This window comes from Mobula birostris, chromosome 22, assembly GCF_030028105.1.
Source record: "Mobula birostris isolate sMobBir1 chromosome 22, sMobBir1.hap1, whole genome shotgun sequence".
Lineage (NCBI taxonomy): Eukaryota > Metazoa > Chordata > Chondrichthyes > Myliobatiformes > Myliobatidae > Mobula > Mobula birostris.
Window position 1 is genome coordinate 54,022,505 of NC_092391.1, and position 22,414 is coordinate 54,044,918.

Sequence of the window (22,414 nt, forward strand, 5' to 3'; positions counted from 1 at the left end):
ACTGGACACTGGACGGCTGGAGAATCACAGACTGGATAGGGATGGTTGGAGAATCACAGACTGGACGGGGACAGCTGCAGTATCACAGACTGGACAGGACACGGCTAGAGAATCACAGACAAGACAAGACACGGCTGGAGTATCAGAGACTGGACACGACACGGCTGCAGAATCAGAAACTGGAGCGGACACGTCTGGAGTACCACAGACAGGACAGAACACAGTTGGAGAATCACTGACCGGACAGGGCACGGCAGGAGAATCACAGACTGGACAGTACACGTCTGGCGAATGACAGTCTGGAGAGTACACGGCTAGAGTATCACAGACTGTACAGGACACAGCTGGAGAATCACAGACCGGACAGGACACGGCTGGAGAATCACAGACTGGACAGGGATGGCTGCAGAATCACAGACTACACAGGACACGGCTGCAGAATTACAGACTGGACAGGACACGGCTGGAGAAACACACACTGTACCGGCGACGGCTGGAGTATCACAGACTTCACAGGACACGGCTGGAGATTCACAGACTGGACAGGACGTGGCTGGAGAATCACAGACCGCACAGGGGGCGGTTGGAGAATCAGGCATTGGGCAGGACACGGCTGCAGAATCACAGACTGGACAAGGATGGCTGTAGAATCACAGACTACACAGGACACAGCTGCAGAATCACAGACTGGACAGCACACAGCTGGAGAATCACAGACGGGACAGGACATGGTTGTAAAATCACAGAACGGACAGGACACGGCTGAAGAATCACAGACTTGGCAGGGATGGCTGGAGAATCACAGACTGGACAGGACAGAGCTGGAGAATCACAGACTTGACATGAGGCAGATGGAGAATCTCAGACGGGACAAGGGACGGTTGGAGAATGACAGACTGGACAGGAGATGGCTGGTGTATCAGACACTGGACAGGACACGGCTGGAGTATTTCAGACTGGACAGGACACGGCTGGAGAATCTCAGACCAACAGGACAGTGCTGGTGAAACACAAACCGGACAGGACTAGGCTGGAGAATCACAGACTGGACAGGACATGGCTGGAGAATCATAGACCGGACAGGACACGGCTGGACAATCACAGACTGGGTACTGGACGTCTGCAGAATCACAGACTGGACTGGGGACGGCTGGAGAATCACAGACAGGACGGTACACGTCTGGCGAATGACAGACTGGACAGTACACGGCTGGAGTACGACAGACTGGACAGGGACGGCTGCAGAATCACAGCCTGGACAGGACACGGCTGGAGAATCACAGACTGGTCAGGACATGGCTGGAGAATTACAGAGTGGACAGGGCACGGCTGGAGTATCACAGACTGGACAGGATACAGCTGGAGAATCACAGGCTTTACAGGGGACAGCTGGAGAATCACAGACTGGACAGGACACGGTTGGAGAATCACAGACTGGACAGGAACGGCTGGAGAATCACAGACTGGGTACTGGACGTCTGGAGAATCACAGACTGGACAGGGGACGGCTGGAGAATCACAGGCAGGACGGTACACGTCTGGCGAATGACAGACTGGACAGTACACGGCTGGAGTACGACAGACTGGACAGGGACGGCTGCAGAATCACAGCCTGGACAGGACACGGCTGGAGAATCACAGACTGGACAGGACATGGCTGGAGAATTACAGAGTGGACAGGGCACGGCTGGAGTATCACAGACTTGACAGGATACAGCTGGAGAATCACAGGCTTTACAGGGGACAGCTAGAGAATCACAGACTGGACATGACACGGTTGGAGAATCACAGACTGGACAGGAACGGCTGGAGAATCACAACTGGACTGGATGCGGCTGGAGAATCACCGATTGGACAGCGGACAGCTGGAGTATCACAGACCGGACAGGATACGGCTGCAGAATCACAGACTGGACAGGGATGGCTGGAGAATCACAGACTGGAGAGGACACGGTTGGAGATTCACAGACTGGACAGGGAGTGGCTGGAGAATCACAGACTGGACAGGACTGGACTCGAGAATTACAGACTGGAGAGGACACTGTTGCAGAATCAGAGACTGGACAGGAACGGCTGGAGAATCACACACTGGACAGGACACGGCTGGAGACTCACAGAACGGACAGGCGATGGTTGGAGAATCACAGACTGGCCAGGGGAAGGCTGGAGTAACACAGACGAGACAGGGGACGGCTGGAGATTCACAGATTGAACAGGGAACCACTGGAGAATCACAGACTGGACAGGGAACGGCTGGAGCATCACAGACCAGAAGGTCACAGCTGGAGAATCACAGACCGGAGAGGACACGGCTGGTGAATCAAAGTCTGGACATGAACACGGCTGGAGAATCGCAGCGGACACAGGGGACGGCTGGAGTATCACAAACTGGACGGGCGACGGCTGGAGAATCACAGACCAGACAGGACACGGCTTGAGAATCACCGACCGGACAGGAGACAGTTGGAGAATTAAAGACTGGACAGGACACGGCCTAACAATCACAGACAGGACAGGATACGTCTGGAGAATCACAGACTGGACAGGGGACGGCTGGTGAATCACAGCCTGGTCAGGGACGGCTGCAAAATCACAGACTGGAGAGGACACGGCTGGAGTATGACAGACCGGACGGGATACGGCTGGAGAATCACACACTGGACAGGGGACGGTTGGAGAATCAGAGGCTGGACAGGAACGGCTGGAGAATCACAACTGGACTGGATGCGGCTGGAGAATCACTGATTGGACAGCGGACAGCTGGAGTATCACAGACCGGACAGGATACGGCTGCAGAATCACAGACTGGACAGGGATGGCTGGAGAATCACAGACTGGACAGGACACGGTTGGAGATTCACAGACTGGACAGGGAGTGGCTGGAGAATCACAGACTGGACAGGACTGGACTCGAGAATTGCAGACTGGAGAGGCGACGGTTGGAGAATCACAGGCTGGCCAGGGGAAGGCTAGAGTATCACAGACAAGACAGGGGACGGCTGAAGACTCACAGATTGAACAGGGAACCACTGGAGAATCACAGACTGGATAGGGAACAGCTAGAGAATCACAGACTGGATAGGAGACGTCTGGAGAATCACAGACCGGACAGAGAACAGATGCAAAATCGCAGACTGGACAGGAGACGGCTGGAGCATCACAGACCGGCAGGTCACGGCTGGAGAATCACAGACTGGACAGGACACGGCTGGTGAATCAGAGTCTGGACATGAACACGGCTGGAGAATTGCAGCGGACACAGGGGACGGCTGGAGTATCACAGACTGGACAGGACACGGCTGCAGAATCGGAGACTGGATAGGAGACGGCGGGAGAATCAGAGACTGCACAGGGATGGCTGGAGAATTACAGACTGGACAGGACACGGCTGGAGAAACACACACTGTACCGGCGAGGGCTGGAGTATCGCAGACTTCACAGGACACGGCTGGAGATTCACAGACTGGACAGGACACCCCTGGAGAATCACAGACCGCACAGGGGACGGTTGGAGAATCAGAGATTGGGCAGGACACGGCTGCAGAATCACAGACTGGACAGGGATGGCTCTAGAATCACAGACTACAGAGTACACGGTTGCAGAATCACAGACTGGACAGGACACAGCTGGAGAATCACAGACTTGACCGTGCACGGCTGGAGAATCACAGACCAGACAGGACATGGCTGGATAATGTCAGACTGGACAGGGTACGGCTGGTGTATCACAGACTGCACAGGGGACAGCTGGAGTATCACAGACTGGACAGGACACTGCTGGAGAATCACAGACTGAACAGTGGACAGCTAGATAATCACAGACTGGATTGGACACGGCCTGAGAATCACTGACCGGACGGGACGGTTGGAGAATCATAGACTGGAACGGACACGACTGGAGAATCACGGACTGGACAGGATACGGCTGGAGAATCACAGACTGGACAGGGGATGGCTGGAGAATTACAAACGGCACAGGGATGGCTGGAGAATCACAGACTGGACAGGATACAGATGGAGAATCACAGACTGGACAGGGCACGGCTGGAGAATCACAGACTGGACAGGGGACGGTGGACAATCACAGACCGGACAGGGGACCTTTAGAGAATCATAGACTAGACAGGATACGGCTGGAGAATGACAGACTGGACAGGGGACGGCTGGAGAATCACAGACTGGACAGGACACGGCTGGAGAATCACAGACTGGACAGGGGACGGCTGGGGAATCAGAATCTGGACAGGACACGGCTGGAGTATCATAGACTGGACAGGACACAGCTGCAGAATCACAGACTGGACAGGACACGGCTGGAGTATAACAGACCGGAGATGACACGGCTGGAGAATCACAGACTGGACAGGGGACGGTTGGAGAATCATAAACTGAAGAGGACACGGCTGGAGAATCACAGACTGGACAGCGGACGGTTGGAGAATGACAGACTAGTCAAGACACGGCTGGAGTATCAGAGACCGTAGAGGACATGGCTGAAGAATCACGGACCGGACAGGGGACGGCTGGGGAATCACGGACTGGACAGGACACGGCTGGAGAATCACAGACTGGGCAGGACACGGCTGGAGAATAACAGACTGGACAGTGGACAGCTAGGGAATCACAGACTGGACTGGACACGGCCTGAGAATCACCGACCGGACAGGGGACGGTTGGAGAATCATAGACTGGACAGGACACGGTTGGAGAATCACAGACTGGACAGGATATGGCTGGAGAATCACAGACTGGACAGGGGATGGCTGGAGAATTACACACGGCACAGGGATGGCTGGAGAATCACAGACTGGACAGGATACAGCTGGAGAATCACAGACTGGACAGGGCACGGCTGGAGAATCACAGACTGGACAGGGGACGGCTGGAGAATCACAGACTGGACAGGGGACGGTGGACAATCACAGACCGGACAGGGGACCTTTAGAGAATCATAGACTAAACAGGACACGGCTGGAGAATCACAGACTGGACAGGGGACGGCTGGAGAATGACAGACTAGTTAGGACACGGCTGGAGTATCAGAGACCAGACAGGACATGGCTGAAGAATCACGGACTGGACAGGGGACTGCTGGAGAATCACAGACTGGACTGTGCACGGCTGGAGAATCACAGACCAGACAGGACACGGCTGGAGAATGACAGACTGGACAAGGCACGGCTGGTGTATCACAGACTGCACAGGGGGCAGCTGGAGTATCACAGACTGGACAGGACGCTGCTGGAGAATCACAGACTGGACAGTGGACAGCTAGGGAATCACAGACTGGACTGGACATGGCCTGAGAATCACCGACTGGACAGGAGACGGTTGGAGAATCATAGACTGGACAGGACACGGCTGGAGAATCACGGACTGGACAGGATACGCCTGGAGAATCACAGACTGGACAAGGGACGGCTGGAGAATTACAGACGGCACAGGGATGGCTGGAGAATCACAGACTGGACAGGATACAGCTGGAGAATCACAGACTGGACAGGGGACGGCTGGAGAATTACAGACGGCACAGGGACGGCTGCAGAATCACAGACGGGACAGGATACAGCTGGAGAATCACAGACTGGACAGGGGACGGCTAGGGAATGACAATCTGGACAGGACACGGCTGGAGTATCACAGACTGGGCAGGACACGGCTGGAAAATCACAGACTGGACAGGACACCGCTGGAGAGTCAGAGACCGGGCAGGACACAGTCGGAGAATCACAGACTGGACGCTGGACGGCTGGAGAATCACAGACTGGACAGGGATGGTTGGAGAATCACAGACTGGACAGGACACGGCTGTTGCATCACAGACTGGCCGGGGACAGCTGGAGTATGACAGACTGGACAGGACATGGCTGGAGAATCACAGACTGGACAGGACACTGCTGGAGAATCACAGACTGGACAGGATACGGCTGGAGAATCACAGACTTGACAGGATACGGCTGGAGAATCACAGACTGTGGAGGGATGGCTGGAGAGTCACAGACTGGGCTGTATACCGCTGGAGAATCGCAGATAGGACAGGGGACCGCTGGAGAATCATTGACTGGACTTGACACAGCTGGAGAATCACAGATCGGACCGGACCGGACACCTCTTGAGTATCACAGACCAGACAGGACACAGCTGGAGAATCACAGACTGGACAGGACACGGCTGGAGAATCACAGACTGGACAGGGGACAGCTGGAGAATCACAGACTGGACAGGGGACAGCTGGAGTATTACAGACTGGACAGGAGAAAGCTGGAGAATTAGAGACTGGACAGGGGACTGCTGCAGTATCATAGACTGGATAGAATACTGCTGGAGAATCACAGACTGGACAGGACACAGCTGGAGTATCAGAGACTGGACTGGGGATGGCTGGAGAGTCATAGACTGGACAGGACACGGCTGGAGTATCACAGACTGGACAGGGGACAGCTGGAGAATCACAGACTGGACAGGGGTTGGCTGGAGAATCAAGTTATTGTTGACCTGCTGCTTCAGAACCCACTATGTCAGCATTAGAGTTTAGTTTGAGAGGTTTTTTTTTGGTGACCCTGTTGGCCTGGCATTTATTATTTCTTTTGTCTCTACGCAGTTCGTATTGAAATTGAGTGAAACGTGTTGTATTTCGTTTCGGTGTCTCTCCTGCACTTGGGCCGTCACCGCACACACCGTGTCACCTGAGTTCCTGCAAACATCTTGTGTGTAACTGCAGGTTCCAGAGTCTGCAGAACTTCGTTTGTTCAGGGGAGACAGCACCAGTCTTCACAACCTGATGTTTAACACCCAGGTGTGTTTTTAAGTAAATATTACTGCCATCGTTTATTTATCAGGACAATTATTGTGGGACTGGGCGAGGTTAGAGAGCAATTCGACAGCGCATGGCTCTAATCTGAGTCCAGACTGTGACCCGGAGCGCCGCCCAGCGGCGACAGAGACAGGGTTTGGTGCTGTCGGTCGCTAGGACCCGGTGCCGGACATCTCCTTCAATCTGAGTTCACTAGTGTCCGCGCTTGGAAAGTCGGTGGGATCAGAGAACAGAGATTGTGGCGGGGGTGGGGTGGGGTGGGGGGGGGGGGGCTGGGGAGGCGTAAAACGAGGAGGGGGTAGGGGCAGTGTGGCTGGAATGGGGGTTTAGGGCAGGTGAGGGAGGGAGATGGGGCAAGGCAGGGGGAAGAGAACGGGCTGGGGGTAGATAGGGACAGAATCTGGGAATGAGAGAGAGAGAGGGGGGAAGTGAGGGAAGGGGAGGATGGAGGGAGTGTGACTGGGTGGGAGGGGGTGAAGGGGACAGAGAGTGAACCAGAACGTAAATGGAAGAGAAATTTGGAGAGGGAGACTGTGGAGGTGGAGGGTAAGGGGAGGTGAGATAGTTTTGGTGATATGGGGTGGGATGGAGGGAGGGGGGAAGGGTTAGGGAACGATGGAGGTAGGGGTGAAGGAGAAGAGAGTGACGGAGAGGAGAGGATTTGAGAGAGGGAGGGGAGGAAGAGTTTAAGGGAAGCGGTGAAGCAGCTTTGAGGGAGGGGATAAGGTGAGGGATGAAGGAGGAAGTGAGGGGAGGGTTATAGGAGGGTGTGGACGATTGAGGTGGTGAGGGGAAGATTGAGGGTGGGTTGGGGTGGCGGTGATAAAAGTTTGAAGGAGGGGGTGGGGAGGCTTGGAGGAGGGAGTGAGGGGAGGATTGGGGAAAGGGTGAGGAGAGGATTGAGGGAGATGATATGGGGAGGAATGAGGGAGGGAGGGAGTGAGGGGAAGATTGAGGGTGAGAGAAGAATTGAGGGAGGAGGTGAGGGGAGGGTTTGAGGGAGGGATGAGGAAAACTGAGGGAGGGGTGAGGGGAGGGATTAAGGGAAGGAAAGATTGAAGGGGAGGTTGAGGGGGTGGGGAGGAGTGAGGAAGGGGTGAATGGAGGGATTGAGGGAGAGATGAGGGGAGGGGTTGAGGGAGGAGTGAGGAAGATTGAGGGAGGGGTGAAGAAGACAAGGAGGGGCGAGAGTGGGTTGAGGGAAGGGAGGGATAGAGGGAGGGATGAAGAAGACAGAGGGAGGGAGTGAGGGGAGGGATTGAGGGAGGGGTGAAGGGAGGGATTGAGGGTGGGATGAGGTAGACTGAGGGAGGGATTGAGGGAGGGAGGGAGGGAGAAGATACCGAGTCGGGTGCACAGCTGGAACAGTGGGAGGGTCCGACCGTCACATCTGGAACCGATAGAACCAGGCGGCCGATCTGATCCGCTGCCGGGACGTCCCGCCGAGAGCGAAGAGAGTTTGTTCTGCTGCGGGAAGCGAGCACTCGGGGTTCGGGGAGTGTGAACCTGGAACCGGACGATGTGCGGCCCCCGGGCTGTCCAGCTCCCCCTTCTCCTCCTTTCATTGCTTCGGGGAACCCGGACCGGGAGCGGGACGGGCGGCGGGGTCAGACCCCACAACTGCTCGACTGAGACCTGCGTCTCGTCTCCACAGGTCGCCGGCCAGGAGCCGGGGCTGGCAGGTGAGGGGGATGGAAGAGGGAGCGGGGAGAGGACTGGGGGTGAGGATATATGGGGGAGAGAGGAGGAATGGGGAGAGGGGAAGATCCCATGGAGGGAAGGGGAAGAGGGTGAGGGCGAGAAGGACTGGGAGAGGAAAGGTACTTCACCACCCCACACCAGCAACTCCCCCGTCTTGGCTACACGGACGTTCGGACAGTTACACTCATTCGCTGGTTGACGGGAGATTATTCCCAGGGTAGTTGCAGATTGCGTACATTCGCTAGAAACTACCTCCAAGTGCAGAAAGAGCGGGTCAGTGGGATAAGTTTTGGGACTGACACTGGGCTTTAGGGAGGGAATGGGACAGTGGGATTAGTTTGGGGACTGACACAGGGCTGTGGGGAGCGAGTGGGGCAGTTGGATTAGTTTGGAGGCTGACACTGGGCTGTGGAGGGAGAGTGGGGCGGTGGGTTTAGTTTGGGGACTGATACAGGGCTGTGGGGAGAAAGCGGATAGTGGGATTAGTTTGAGGACTGACACTGGGCTGTGGGGAGAGAGTGGGGCAGTGGGATTAGTTTGGGGGTTGATGCAGGACTGTGGGGAGAGAGTGAGGTAGTGGGATTAGTTTGAGGACTGACATTGGTCTGTGGGGAGAGAGTGGGGCAGTGAGTTTAGTTTGGGGGCTGAGAGGATTGTGTTGAGAGAGTGGGGCAGTGGGATTAGTTTGGGGGCTGAGAGGATTGTGTTGAGAGAGTGGGACAGTGGGATTAGTTTGGGGGCTGACACCGGACTGCAGTGAGAGAGAGGGGGGCTGTGGGATTAGTGTGCGGACTGACACAGGACTGTGGGGAGAGAGTGGGGTAGTGGGATTAGTTTGGGGGCTGACACTGGACTGTGGGGAGAGAGTGGGGGGCTATGGGATTAGTGTGCGGACTGACACACAGCTGTGGGGAGAGATCAGGGCCGTTAGGTAGTTTGGGGATTGATGCAGCGTGTTGAGAGAGTGGGACAATGGACTGTGTCCCAATGCCCTGATGTGTAGACAGCTGTGATACCTTGGACCCAGAGACAGCTTATTACAATGATTGAAAATGAACTCTGGTGTCAGCGTTTCTATGCGGTGAACATCTGGGTGCATTTTCATAGGAAATTATCCATTCCCCTCCCCTGCTTCGCCTCTCGCTTGTTCCCATTCAAAGTCGTACAGAGCTCCCAGTAAAGGCTGTCATCTCCCCTGTGGTGGTTAGAGTGTCTGGTGCCCAGTCGCTACAGCTCGTGATTCAGGCATGGATCTCACCCGCTAAACCTCTGACAGGGAAGTGGGCTTCAGGTCTCTTAGCTTTGTGATCCTCGGGAGCAGGTCCTCAACCCATCCCTTCCTCACCCATGTTTAATGTCCTCCCCCCTCCCTCTCACTAACTAGCTGGAATTCTGTCCCACAGCCACTGGGCTATACGCAGGGTACAACAACAATGCGCGTTTATGCAGCGCCACTGGTGAAAGATGCCAGAGCTCCTCAGTGTCATCTTCAGCGGTAATGGGTGTCTCCCTGCCCCAGCCCTTCGGGATATCCCGACCCTGTGTGTATGATTTTTCCTGCTAACTGCCCCAGAGGTGACTAGAGCCAGCAGCAACACCCCACCTTGCCAGATCTGCCCTCCCTGTCCCGGCAACCACAGGAGAATCTGGGGAGGGTTTGCAAAGTTCACGTTCAAATTTATTATCAGAGTACATATGTCACCGTATACAACCCTGAGATTCACTTTCTCGAGGACATACTCAATAAATCTATCGAATAATAACCATGACAGAATCAAAGAAAGACCCCTCCCACCCAACTGGGGTGTTCGACCAGAGTGCAGAAGACAACAAACTGTGCAAATACAAAACAAAATAACGTCATAAAATACAGCACAGAAACAGGCCTTTTGGCCCATCTAGTATATACTGAAACCATTTAGACTGCCTACTCCTATTGACCTGCACTGGAACCATGGCTCTCCATACCCCTACCATCCATGTGACTACCGAAGTTTCCCTTAGATGTTGAAATTGAGCTCGCATGCACCACCTGTGCTGGCAGCTCATTCCACACTCTCACCACCCTCTGAGTGAAGATATTTCCCCTCATGTTCCCTTTAACCTTTCACCTTTCACCCTTAACACAATGACCTCTGTTTGCAGTTCCACTCAACCTCAGTGGAAAAAGCTTGGTTCCACTTACCCTATCTAAACCCTTCAAAATTTTGTGTACCTCTATCAAATCTCTCAATCTTCTATGTTCTAAGGAATACAGTCCTAACCTATTCAATCTTTCCTTATAACTCAGGTCCTCCAGACCTGGCAACATCCTTGTAAATTTTCTCTGTACTCTTTCAACCTTGTTTACATCTTTCCTGCAGGTAGGCGACCAAAACTGCACACAGTACTCCAATTTAGGCCTCACCAATGTCTTATATAACTTTAACATAACATCCCATCTCCTGTACCCAATACTTTGCTTTATGAAGGACAATATGCCAAAAGCTTTCTTTATGACCCCATGTAGTTGTGCCAGCACTGTTAATGAATTATGGACCTGTACTCCCAGATCCCTTTGTTCTACCACACTCCTCAGTACCTAACTGTTCACTGCGTAAGACCTACCTTGGTTGGTTCTGCCAAAGTAAGTGCAAAACCTCGCACTTGTCTCCGTTAAATTCCATCTGCCATTTTTCCGGCTGAAACAGATCCCTCTCTAAGCCATGATAGCCTTCCACACTGTCCACTACATCCTGAAGCTTGGTGTCATCTGCAAATCTGCTGATCCAGGAAACCACATTGTCACCCAGGTCATTGAAATACAGTAGGTGACGAGCAACAAAGGACCCAGCACTGATCCCTGTGGCACTCCACAAGTCATAAGCCTCCAGTCAGAGAGGAAACCCTTTACCGTCACTTTCTGCATTCTCTCACAAAGTCAATGTCCAATCTAATTTACTAACTCATCCTGAGCGCCGAGTGACCGAACCTTCTTGACCAGCCTCGCATGTGAGACCTTGCCAAAAGCCTCACTAAAGTCCATGTAGACAGCATTCACTTCCTTGCCTTAATCCACTTTCCTGGTAACTTCCTCTAAACACTCTATAAGATTCAAATAATAAGTAAATTAGCAATAAACACTGAGAACATGGTTGAAAAGTCCTTGAAAGTGAGTCCATAAGTTGTGAGAACAGGTTGGTGATGAGGCAAGTGAAGTTGAGTGAAGTTATCCCCTCTGGTTGAAGAGCCTGATGGTTGATGGGTAGTAACTGTTCCTGAACTTGGTAGTGTGAGTCCAGAGGCTCCGGTACCTTCAGCAAGGAGAGAGCATGACCTGGATGGTGGGGGTCCCTGATGATGGATAATGATGGGATGATGATGGGTTTACGGTCAAGAACAGGTCAAGGTTGAAAGGGAACCAGTGTGTTGTGATATAGAGGTAGAGTGATGTGTTCATTGGCCATTCAGAAACCTGATGACAGAGGGGAAGAAGCTGTTCCTGAATCGTCGAGTGTGTGTCTTCAGGCTCCTGTACCTCCTTCCTGATGGTAGCAGTGAGAAGAGGGCACGTCCTGGATGGTGAGGCTCCTTAATGATGGATGCCACCTTCTTGAGTCACTGTCTCTCGAAGATATTCTCGATGCCAGGAGGGATGTGCCCGTGATGGAGCTGGCTAAGTCTACAAGCCTCTACAGCCTCATGTGATCCTGTGCATTGGAGTTTCCATACCAGACAGTGATGCACCCAGTCAGAATGCTCTCCGCAGTACATCTGAAAAGCCCTTCCCTCCATTGAGCACATCTACATGGAGCATTGTCACAGGAAAGCAGCATCCATCATCAGGGACCCCCACCACCCAGGACATGCTCTCTTCTCAGTGCTGCCATCGGGAAGGAGGTACAGGAATGTCAGGACCCCCACCCCCCCCACCAGGTTCAGGAACAGTTATTACCCCTCAACCATCAGGCTCTTCAACAAAAGGATAACTTCACTCATGCCATCATTGAAGTGTACCCACAACGTATGGACTCTTCATCTCATGTTCTTGATGTTTATTGCTTATTTATTTATTTATTACTTTATCCTTTTTGTATTGCTCAGTTTGTTGTTCTTTTGCACCCTGGCTGTTTGTCGACCTTGCTGTGTGCGGTCTTTCAATGATTCTTTTGTGGTTCTTGTATTTACTGTGAATGCCCGTAAGAAAGTAAATCCCAGGTTTATGTAAGGTGACAGAAATATCCTTTGATAATAAATTTACTTTCAACTGTATAAATTTGCTAGATACTGACCCAGTAGGATCTAGTCCACAGGTGGGAAGTGGTGAAGATGTGAGGGTGAAGATTGCTGGTTTGTGAGGGGCTGTCATAGATCACCGTGATTGTGAGGAGCCTTAATGCTATACTTGACTCAATTCAGCCAGCTCCTTGGCAGCTCTTCGTGATGGTCCCATGTGTGCGCACAGACATAAGGCGAGCTTGTGAGAACATCTCATTTTTATCTTTGTCCTACTTGTTGCTAACTAGTATTCTAGCAGGCTGCATCATCAACTGATATGGGAGGGGCCACTGCACAGGACCGAAATAAGTTGCAGAAAGTTGTAAACTTAATCAGCTCCATCATGGGCACTGGCCTCCCCAACATGTGGGACATTTTCAAAAAGGCCGCATCCATCATTAAGGACCCCCATCACCCAGGACGTGCCCTCTTCTCATTGCTACCATCAGGGAGAAGATACAGGAGCCTGAAGACACACACTCAACGATTCAGGAACAGCTTCTTCCCCCCTGACATCCGATTTCTGAATGGACAATGAATCTTTGAGTACTATCTAGAATCATAGAAAAGAAAAGCACAGAAACGGGCCCTTCGGCCCATGTTGTCCATGCTGAGCCATTTAAACTGCTTTCTCTCATCGGCCTACACCAGGACCATAGGGCTCCATACCCTTTAATAACCACGTACCTATCCAAACTTCTCTTAAATGCTCTTCTTCACTCAGAGCATTTTCCCTTGTTCCCCTTGTTCCCTTTAAACTTTTCACCTTTCACCCTTAACCCATGATCTCTGGTTGTAGTTGCACCCAACCGCAGTGGAAAAAGCCTGCTTGCATTTACTCTATTTCCTGAGGAGACTGAGGTCCTTTAACATCTGCCAGATGGTGCTGAGGATGTTCTACGAGTCTGTAGTGGCCAGTACTATCATGTTTGCTGTAGTGTTCTGGGGCAGCAGGCTGAGGGTAGCAGACACCAACAGAATCAACAAACTCATTCGTAAGGCCAGTGATGTTGTGGGGATGGAACTGGACTCTCTGACGGTGGTGTCTGAAAGGAGGATGCTGTCTAAGTTGCATGCCTTCTTGGACAATGTCTTCCATCCACTACATAATGTACTGGGTGGGCACAGGAGTACGTTCAGCCAGAGACTCATTCCACCGAGATGTAGCAGAGAGCGTCATAGGAAGTCATTCTGCCTGTGGCCATCAAACTTTACAATTCCTTCCTTGGAGGGTCAGACATCCTGAGCCAATAGGCTGGTCCTGGACTTATTTCATAATTTACTGGCACAATTTACATATTACTATTTAACTATTTATGGTTCTATTACCATTTATTATTTATGGTGCAACTGTAACGAAAACCAATTTCCCTCGGGATCAATAAAGTATGACTATGACTATGACTATTTGCACTTTCCCTTTTTACAGTACGTATTTAACTTCTTGAATACATATATTTAAGAACAGATTTTACAACATACACTGGTGACTCTGAGGTACTGCTTTCACACTGGCAGTCCATTTCCAGAGGACAGGCATGTTAACACACAAACTCGACTGTGTTGTTTGAAATGACTTCTTTTCTCTCTCTCTTTCTGTGGCTTTGAGTCATAATTTTGTTTCGGTATAAACAGCCTCTCTTCCACTCTCCTCCCCTGAGATTACGCTGAACAAATGTCAGTTCCCAGTTTTCTGCACGTTAGGATTGTGGAATGTTCTGTCATTCAGTGAGGAGTTAGCTAACCGATCTCTTGGTAAACTCGGGGTGGGGGGGTGGGTGGGGGGAGGGTGGTGGTGGTTTCTGTAACTCTTCTTCAGTGTTGCTCGGACACTTCACTGATCTGCCACACTGATTATATTGGATAACGTGGTGAAATAAATTTGTGCCCAATAGCAATTCTTTTTCCATGAAGTGTTTGCTAGATGGGATCACCTTCTCTGATGGTCAGAGCCATAGAGCGCTTCAGCACAGAAACAGCCACTTGGCCCATCAAGTCTGTGCTAGATGGGATGATTATTCAGTGAAAAGCTTGTCTTGCACCTTGCTCATACAGATCCCAGTCTTAGCTCCCACACCAGCAGGTTCAGGAACAGTTGTTACCCTACAACCATCGGGCTCCTGAACCAGTGTGGATAACTTCACTCATCACAACTCTGAACTGAGCCTAGGGTCCCACACCACCAGGTTCAGGAACGGTTACTACCCCTCAACCATCAGACTTCTGAACCAACGTGGATAACTTCACTCACCTCAACTCTGAACTGATTCCACAAACTATGGACTGATATTCTCAGCATTATTTATTTATGATGTTCTCAGCGTTATCATTATCATTATTTGTTCTTTATTTACTTATTGAGTTAGAGTGTGGAACAGGCCCTTTCAGCCCTTCGAGCCATGCTGCCCAGAAACCCCTTGATTTAACCCTGGCCTAATCATGGGACAATTTACAATGACCAATTTGCCTACCAGCGGTTCGTCTTTGATCTCTGGGAACTGTAAGACCCGGAGGAAACATACCTGGTCATGAGGAGAACGTACAGACTTCTTACAGACAGCAGTGGGAATTGAACGTGTGTCGCAGGTTCTGTGAAGCGTTGTGCTAACCACTACACAGCCGTGTAGCCTACAGTAATGTAGAGTTTAGCACAATGCTTTACAGTCCCAGCACAGCTGGTACAGTTTGTTTGCAGAGATGCACATTTTGTCACTGGTTGTTTGTCAGTCTTTATATTTTTCATTGATTCTATTGTAACTCTTTGTTTTTACCATGAATGCCCGCAAGAAGATGAATCTCAGGGTTGTATATGGTGACATATATATACTTTGATAATACATTTACTTTGAACTTTAATTCAGCAGTCCGTGTAAAACCCCAGATACAGACCATCAGATCTGGGGTATTCACCTTTCTGCAGTCCAGGTCCAGGAGCAAATACCTTTGAAGAGAGAGGCTTCTCCTCAGCAGAGGCTCAACGTTAATCCACTGCTGTCTGGGATCTAATTTTCTTCACTGTGGGGACTTGTCTAACCCGGAATCTCTGCCTGAACTGCTCCTTCGCAGTTGCTGTAACCCTTTATTCTGCATTCTGTTACTGTTTTACCCTGATCTACCTCAATGCACTGTGTAATGATCAGATCTGTATGAACAGTGTGCAATACCAACTTTTCACTGTATCTCGGTACATGTGACGATAACAAAAACCAATTCTAGTTCCAATATTCAGCACCTTATGTCTGTACTGGTTCTACAAATGTTGCCCATTCATCTTATCTTCTGGTCTTTCTTTTTACTTAATTTTTTGAGCATTAGTAGGCCATTCAGCCCATCTAGTCTGCTCCGCCTTTAGCATTGCTATGTGCCTTGTTGTATGATGTTGTCGATCATGGTTGTTGATCATGGTCTTTCCATGAGCATGACTGTTCTGGGCAAAGTTTCCTACAGAAGTGGTTTGCCATTGCCGCCTTCCGGGCAGTGTCTTTACAAGACAGGTGACCCCAGCCATTATCAGTACTCTTCAGGAATGGTCTGTCTAGTGTTAGAGGTCGCATAACCAGGACTTGTGAAATGCATCACGTGACCCTGATCGGGGGGACTAAGCAGATGCTACACCTCGCCCAAGGGTGACCTGCAGGCTAGCAGAGGGAAGAAATGCCTTACACCTCCTTTGGTAGCGATATATCTGCACCCTGGCACCCATGATTTATTTTTGCTCTCAGCCCCATTCTTCTTCCTTCTCCCCATAATGTTTGACACCCTGATCAATCAAGAATTAGCCTGTGCTTTAAATATACCCACTGACCTGGCCTCCACAGTTATCTATGGTAATAAATTCCAGAGATTCACCACTCTGGCTAAAGAAATTCCTTCTCATCTCTGTTCTAAATGGACATCCCTCTACACTGAGGCTGTACCCTCTGGTCTTAGACTCCACACTATAGGAAACATCCTCTCTACATCCACTTTATCTAGGCCTTTCAGTGTTCAATAGGTTTCAATGAGGTCACCCCTCATTCTTCTGACCTCCAGTGAGAACAGGCTCAGAGCCATCAAACGCTCCTCAAACATGAAGCCTTTATTCTGCATTCTGTTAATGTTCTACCTCAATACACTGTGAAATGATCCGATCTGTATGGACAGTGTACAGGACAAGCTTTTCACTGTATCTTGGTACATAGTAGTCATAGTCATAGTCATACTTTATTGATCCCAGGGGAAATTGGTTTTTGTTACAGTTGCACCATAAATAATAAATAGTAATAGAACCATAAATAGTTAAATAGTAATATGTAAATTATGCCAGTAAATTATAAAATAAGTCCAGGACCAGCCTATCGGCTCAGGGTGTCTGACCCTCCAAGGGAGGAGTTGTGAAGTTTGATGGCCACAGGCAGGAATGACTTCCTATGACGCTCTGTGCTGCATCTCGGTGGAATGAGTCTCTGGCTGAATGTACTCCTGTGCCCACCCAGTACATTATGTAGTGGATGGGAGACATTGACCAATACATGTGATGATAACATAGCATAATAATCGAAGTTAATGCAACACTATTACAGTTCGCGGTAACAGGGTTCAGAGTTCAATTCTGGCGTCCTCTGGAAGAAAGTTTGTAGGTTCTTCCTGTGGAATGCATGGGTTTCCTCCGGGTGTCCAAAGACCAACCAGTCGGTAGTTTAATTGGTCACTGTAAGTTGTCCAGTGGTTAGGCTAGGGTTAAATCGTTGGGTTGCTGTATGGTGTGGCTCAAAAGGCCGAAAGGGCCTGTTCCTCGCCTTACCTCCGAATACAATGAAATAAATAACATATTCCAATTCTGATATTCAGCAGGTTATGCCTGTCTGGCTCTGAAAAGGCTCTCCGGACATCTCTTCTCTAGCTCTTTCCGATAAACCTGTCCGGTTTTCCAATCAGCCACCTGCACCATTCTCCTTGTCAGAGCCCCTCACCTTCAGGTTGGTGTTCAATTCCTTCTGGGAATTCCTACATTCAGGCGGTGCAGGATCCCAAATAGTCACTGGGTTCTGGTGTCCAATCACCCCAGGTTCGATTCCCGTTCAGAAGATCCTGATGAGCATAGACTGGATCTCCTGCTGGGAATTGTTGGGTTGAGGGACAGTGGGAATCTTGGGAGCGCTGGCTGGCACTCTTCCTCAGTATTCAGAGTCAAAATCAGGTTTAATATCACCGGCACAATGTCGTGAAGTTTGTTACCTTTGCGGCAGTAGTGCAATGCAATAGGTAATAATAGAAAAAAAACGTGAATTACAGTAATATACCTATATATAATAGTTGAATTAAATAAGTAATGCAAAAATAGAGATAAGAAGCAATGAAGAGGTGTTCATTCATTAATTGGTTGGCAGAGGGGAAGAAGCTGTTGCTGAAATGTTGAGTGTGTTGAAATGTTCTCCTGACCGTATGGGACTAACTGTACCACCACGCGCAGTAGAAATGATCACCACCCCTAAAAGAAAGCCCAGATTGGCTGGAGAGCCCGTGCCCTGCCTCACCGTGGTTGGGGTGGGGGGTCCCATTGGGAACAGCTTTGCATCTCTGCTGTGGTTTTCTGACCGTGAATCGATTGGCTGTTTCGCAGGTATCCAAGTGTTGAAGTCCGCCTCGCATTATTGGCCCTTGGATCGCGTGGAGGGATTGAACGAGCTCTGCGATGTCAATGGAAGCCAAACAGGTTACAGACTCCTTACAGAATTGAAATCCGAACTCCAACGCCTCGAGCTCTGATAGTGTCAAGCTAACTGCTAGGCTACCAGGGCGCTCCATGGAATATCAGCGAATGAGGGGCAGCCTTATAGAGGTGCCTAAAATCTTTGAGGGCTTGACAGGGTTGGGGAATCAAGAACCAAAGAGAACAGGCTTAAGGTGGGAGGGGAGAGGTTTAATAGGAGACTCTCCCAGAGGGTGGTGAGTATATGGAACGAGCTGCCAGTGAAAGTGGTTGAGGCAGGTACATTAACAACTTTTAAATGACATTTGGACAGATATATGGATAGGAAAGGTTTAGAACAGAGGTTGCCAACCTTTTTTATGCCATGGACCTGCTGTGTCTGTGATCAAAGTCACTGGGGGACTCTGCAGCTGATGATATTGAAGTGAAACAAGCAGATATATTGGAGACACTCCTGGAAGAGGCTCCGTGACCCAACATTACATCACATTTTTATATGCTAAAGATCAAAGGTCAGGACAATTCTATTGTTAACATTGTATCCCCAATGCTTCCTGTGAATTATATATAATTTTCAAACACCTAGATCTTCACATTAACACTTCAGACACCCAAAATGAATGCTAATCACTGTTGTCTCTGGGCTGCATTCATGTGTATGCAGACATGTCAGGTAAATAGGTGTTTCTTGGTTTGCAGTCGGGACCCCAGTCTGCAGATTCAAGAATACTATTGTTCTAAATTGCATTTTAAACTCAATCTGCAATTCACATTTGGATCTGAAGACTAGTTGCTGTTGAAATTAATGTTACCTCTATTCCATAACAACAGAATATGGCCTAAAAGGCCAACACCATTAAGCAAGGTGTCCGTGGACCCGAAGTTGGGAACCCCTGGTTTAGAGGGATATGGGGAAAATGGGCATTTTGATCAGCATGGAGCAGAGGAGGTGGCTGAGGCAGGTACCTGCATCATCATCATTAGCAGCATTACGTTCAGTGTCGTATGACATGGGCAATCACGGTCTTTCCATGACCATGATTGTTCTTGGCAAATTTTTCTACAGAAGTGGTTTGCCATTGCCTTCTTCTGGGCAGTGCCTTTACAAGACGGGTGACCCCAGCCATTATCAATACTCTTCAGAGATTGTCTGCCTGGTGTCAGTGGTCACATGACCAGGACTTGTGATCTGCACCAGCTGCTCAAACGACCGTCACCACCTGCTCCCATGGCTTCACCTGACCCTGATTGTGGTGGGGGGGCTACATTTTGCCCAGGGGTGCCCCACAGGCTAGCGGAGGGAAGGAGCACCTTACACCTCCTTTGGTGGAGAAGTATCTCCAATCCACCACCCAAATGCTAACAACCTTTAAAAGGCATTTGGACAGGCATATGGACAAGAAATGTTTCGAGTAGGGGGTTCCCCAGCTTGGCATCCACAGAGCCATCAGTTAATGGTATTGGTCCATGGCATAAAAAAGTTTGGGAAGCCCTGGTTTAGAGGGATAGGGGACTAGGTCAGATAGGCATCTTCATCAGTGTGGCCCAGCTGGGCCGAATGGCCTGTAGGACTCTATGTTATTGCCATGAATGTCAGACATGGGCGAGCATGTTAATGTAATGTTACTACAGCACTAGTGACCCAGGTTCAACTCCCACCACTGCCTGTTAGGAGCGCGTACCTTCTCCCCATGACCCTCAGGTTTCCTCTGGGTGCTCTGGTTTCCTCCCATAGTCCAACAATAGGTTAACCAGACACATGGATATAATGAGATGGTGTGGGCTCATTGATCCAAAACGGTATGGGCTCGTTGGTCTACAAAACAAAACAGGACTAACGGAGATGACTAACTGTGCTTTATGACTCTAAACCTTCCTGGAAAGTTCAGATATTAGACAGTAGGAGATTTACCTTTTGCACGCATTTTTCTGAGCTACACATGCTCTAGAGAGGATGAGAATGTTAGCAGTAGAATAGGTCTACTCGAGAGAGTCCTCCAAGAGGACCACCACCTTGTGGCTGGAGGCTTGTGTGTCTCAGTGACCCAGCGAGCTGTGTCGGCTGGAGTCAGGGCTTTATGCTTTGGCTCTTGGTAGGGTCACCCATGCTAAACAGGTCAAAATGTAGGGGGAGGGATCATCGACTCAGGCCTAAGAGGCCAGCGTCGGGCATTTTCATGCCTTACAAGGCGCGGAACGAAAGTCTGTGTGGCGCCCCACTCCTCACACAGACATAGAGCAATGTGTGGTTAAGTGCCTTGCTCAAGGACACAACACGCTGCCTCAGCTAAGGCTTGAACTGGCGACCTTCAGATTACTAGAAGAATGCCTTAACCACTTGGCCATGTGCCCAACACAATGTAAAGGGCAGGCTAAAAGAGGTCCACCGGTCCTCCAGGTTCGGGGGTTCAGTTCTGGTCTAACAACCCTGTCTGGTAAAACAAAACTGCTACAGAAACAGCACTGGAGAATCCTTCTACATCAGAGAGGCCCAAAACAGACAGATGGAAGAACTTCATTGCTGCCTGAAATGCCAGCAGTGTAACAGGCTGTATTGATTGATTGATTAACTCTAGATTGTACAGAGTAGTCCATGGTCCAATGGGCTGTAATAACGTGGTGAAGCTTGAACATGTCTCTGTCCACAACACACTGACCGGTGGTGTGACAGTCAGTAACCGTGCAGTGATGTTTGGGTGTCTCTGTCCACAACACACTGATCTCTGCCTGACTTGTGTTTTTCCTTTTCTCTCTGACAGTTCTCCGATCTCACCGTTTTACTGTGCTCCCCTCCTATAATTCTTCCTCTCTTTACACCATTGACTCTGCCTTCTCTAACCTGTCAGCAGTTGTAGGTGAGAATCTTCTCTCTGTCCTCGTTTTCCATTTGAGCGTGTGGAGCAGAGGGAACGTTTATAACTTGTAACCTTTGGATAATTGTAACTGAGCCTGAGATAAAGGTGATGGATTGTTAATTCGGGGATGATAAATCAGCCAATAAATGTCTCATAAAGACAAGAGATTCTGCAGATGCTGGAAATCCAGAGCAACACGCATAAAATGATAGAGGAACTCACCAGCTAAGGCAACATCTATGAAGTGGAATAAATATCTCATAATCCTTAAAATGCAGATGATACCTTGCTGCTCCAAACTGATGGCATGAACATCTATATTCTCTAACTTCCAGTTATTTCTCTCCCCTCTCCTTTCTCTTATTTTCCATTCCCCATTCTGGCTCCCCTCTCACCCCTTCTCTTCCCCTCACCTGCCCATTACCTCCCGCTGGTGCCCCTCCTTCCTCCCCTTTCGCCCATTGACCACTCTCCTCTCCTGTCAGATTCCTTCTTCTCCAACCCTTTACCTTTTTGCCGGCTGGGAGGGTGGAGATACTTCTCTACCAAAAGAGATGTATGGTGCTGGTTTCCTCCGCCAGCCCGCAGGCCACCCTTGGGCAAGGTGAGGCACCTGCTTAGCTCCCGATCACATGAGCCCAAGGGAGCAGGTGGTGGAAGGTCGTATGGACAGCCGGTGCAGATCACAAGTCCTGGTTATGCGACTACTGAAGTCAGACAATCTCTGAAGAGTATTGATAATGGCTGGGGTCACCTGTCCTTGTAAAGACACTGCCCAGAAGAAGGCAATGGCAAACCACTTCAGTAGAAAAATTTGCCAGGGACAATCATCCTGGAAAGACCATGATCACCCACGTCATACGACATGGCACATAATGCACAAACCTTTTCCACCTATCACCTCATCCCCTCCTCCCCCAGCCGCCCACCTTCCCCCTCACCTGGTCTCACCTGTCACCTTCCAGTTTGTCCTCCTTCCACTCTCCCCACCTCCTTATTCTGGCATCTTCCCCCTTCCTTTCCAGTGCTGATGAAACGTCGACTGTGCATTCATCTCCATAGTTGCTGCCTGGACTGGGGTGGAAGGGGGGAGAA

At 50.2% G+C, this 22,414-nt stretch overlaps 1 protein-coding gene across 4 annotated transcripts in view; it reads left to right on the top strand.

Annotated features, from left to right (window-relative positions):
- Window positions 1–8,155: 8,155 nt before the first annotated feature.
- The window catches only part of adgrd1 (adhesion G protein-coupled receptor D1), a 172,677-nt gene continuing 158,418 nt past the window's right edge, over window positions 8,156–22,414 (top strand). For 2 of the 4 annotated variants that reach the window (XM_072240785.1, XM_072240786.1), the window contains exons 1-3: window positions 8,156–8,496; window positions 18,375–18,467; window positions 21,224–21,319. In XM_072240785.1, the coding sequence (XP_072096886.1) occupies window positions 8,334–8,496; window positions 18,375–18,467; window positions 21,224–21,319 (352 nt within the window). In that variant the 5' untranslated portion in view covers window positions 8,156–8,333. The other 2 variants (XM_072240787.1, XM_072240788.1) reach the window with 2 other exon arrangements.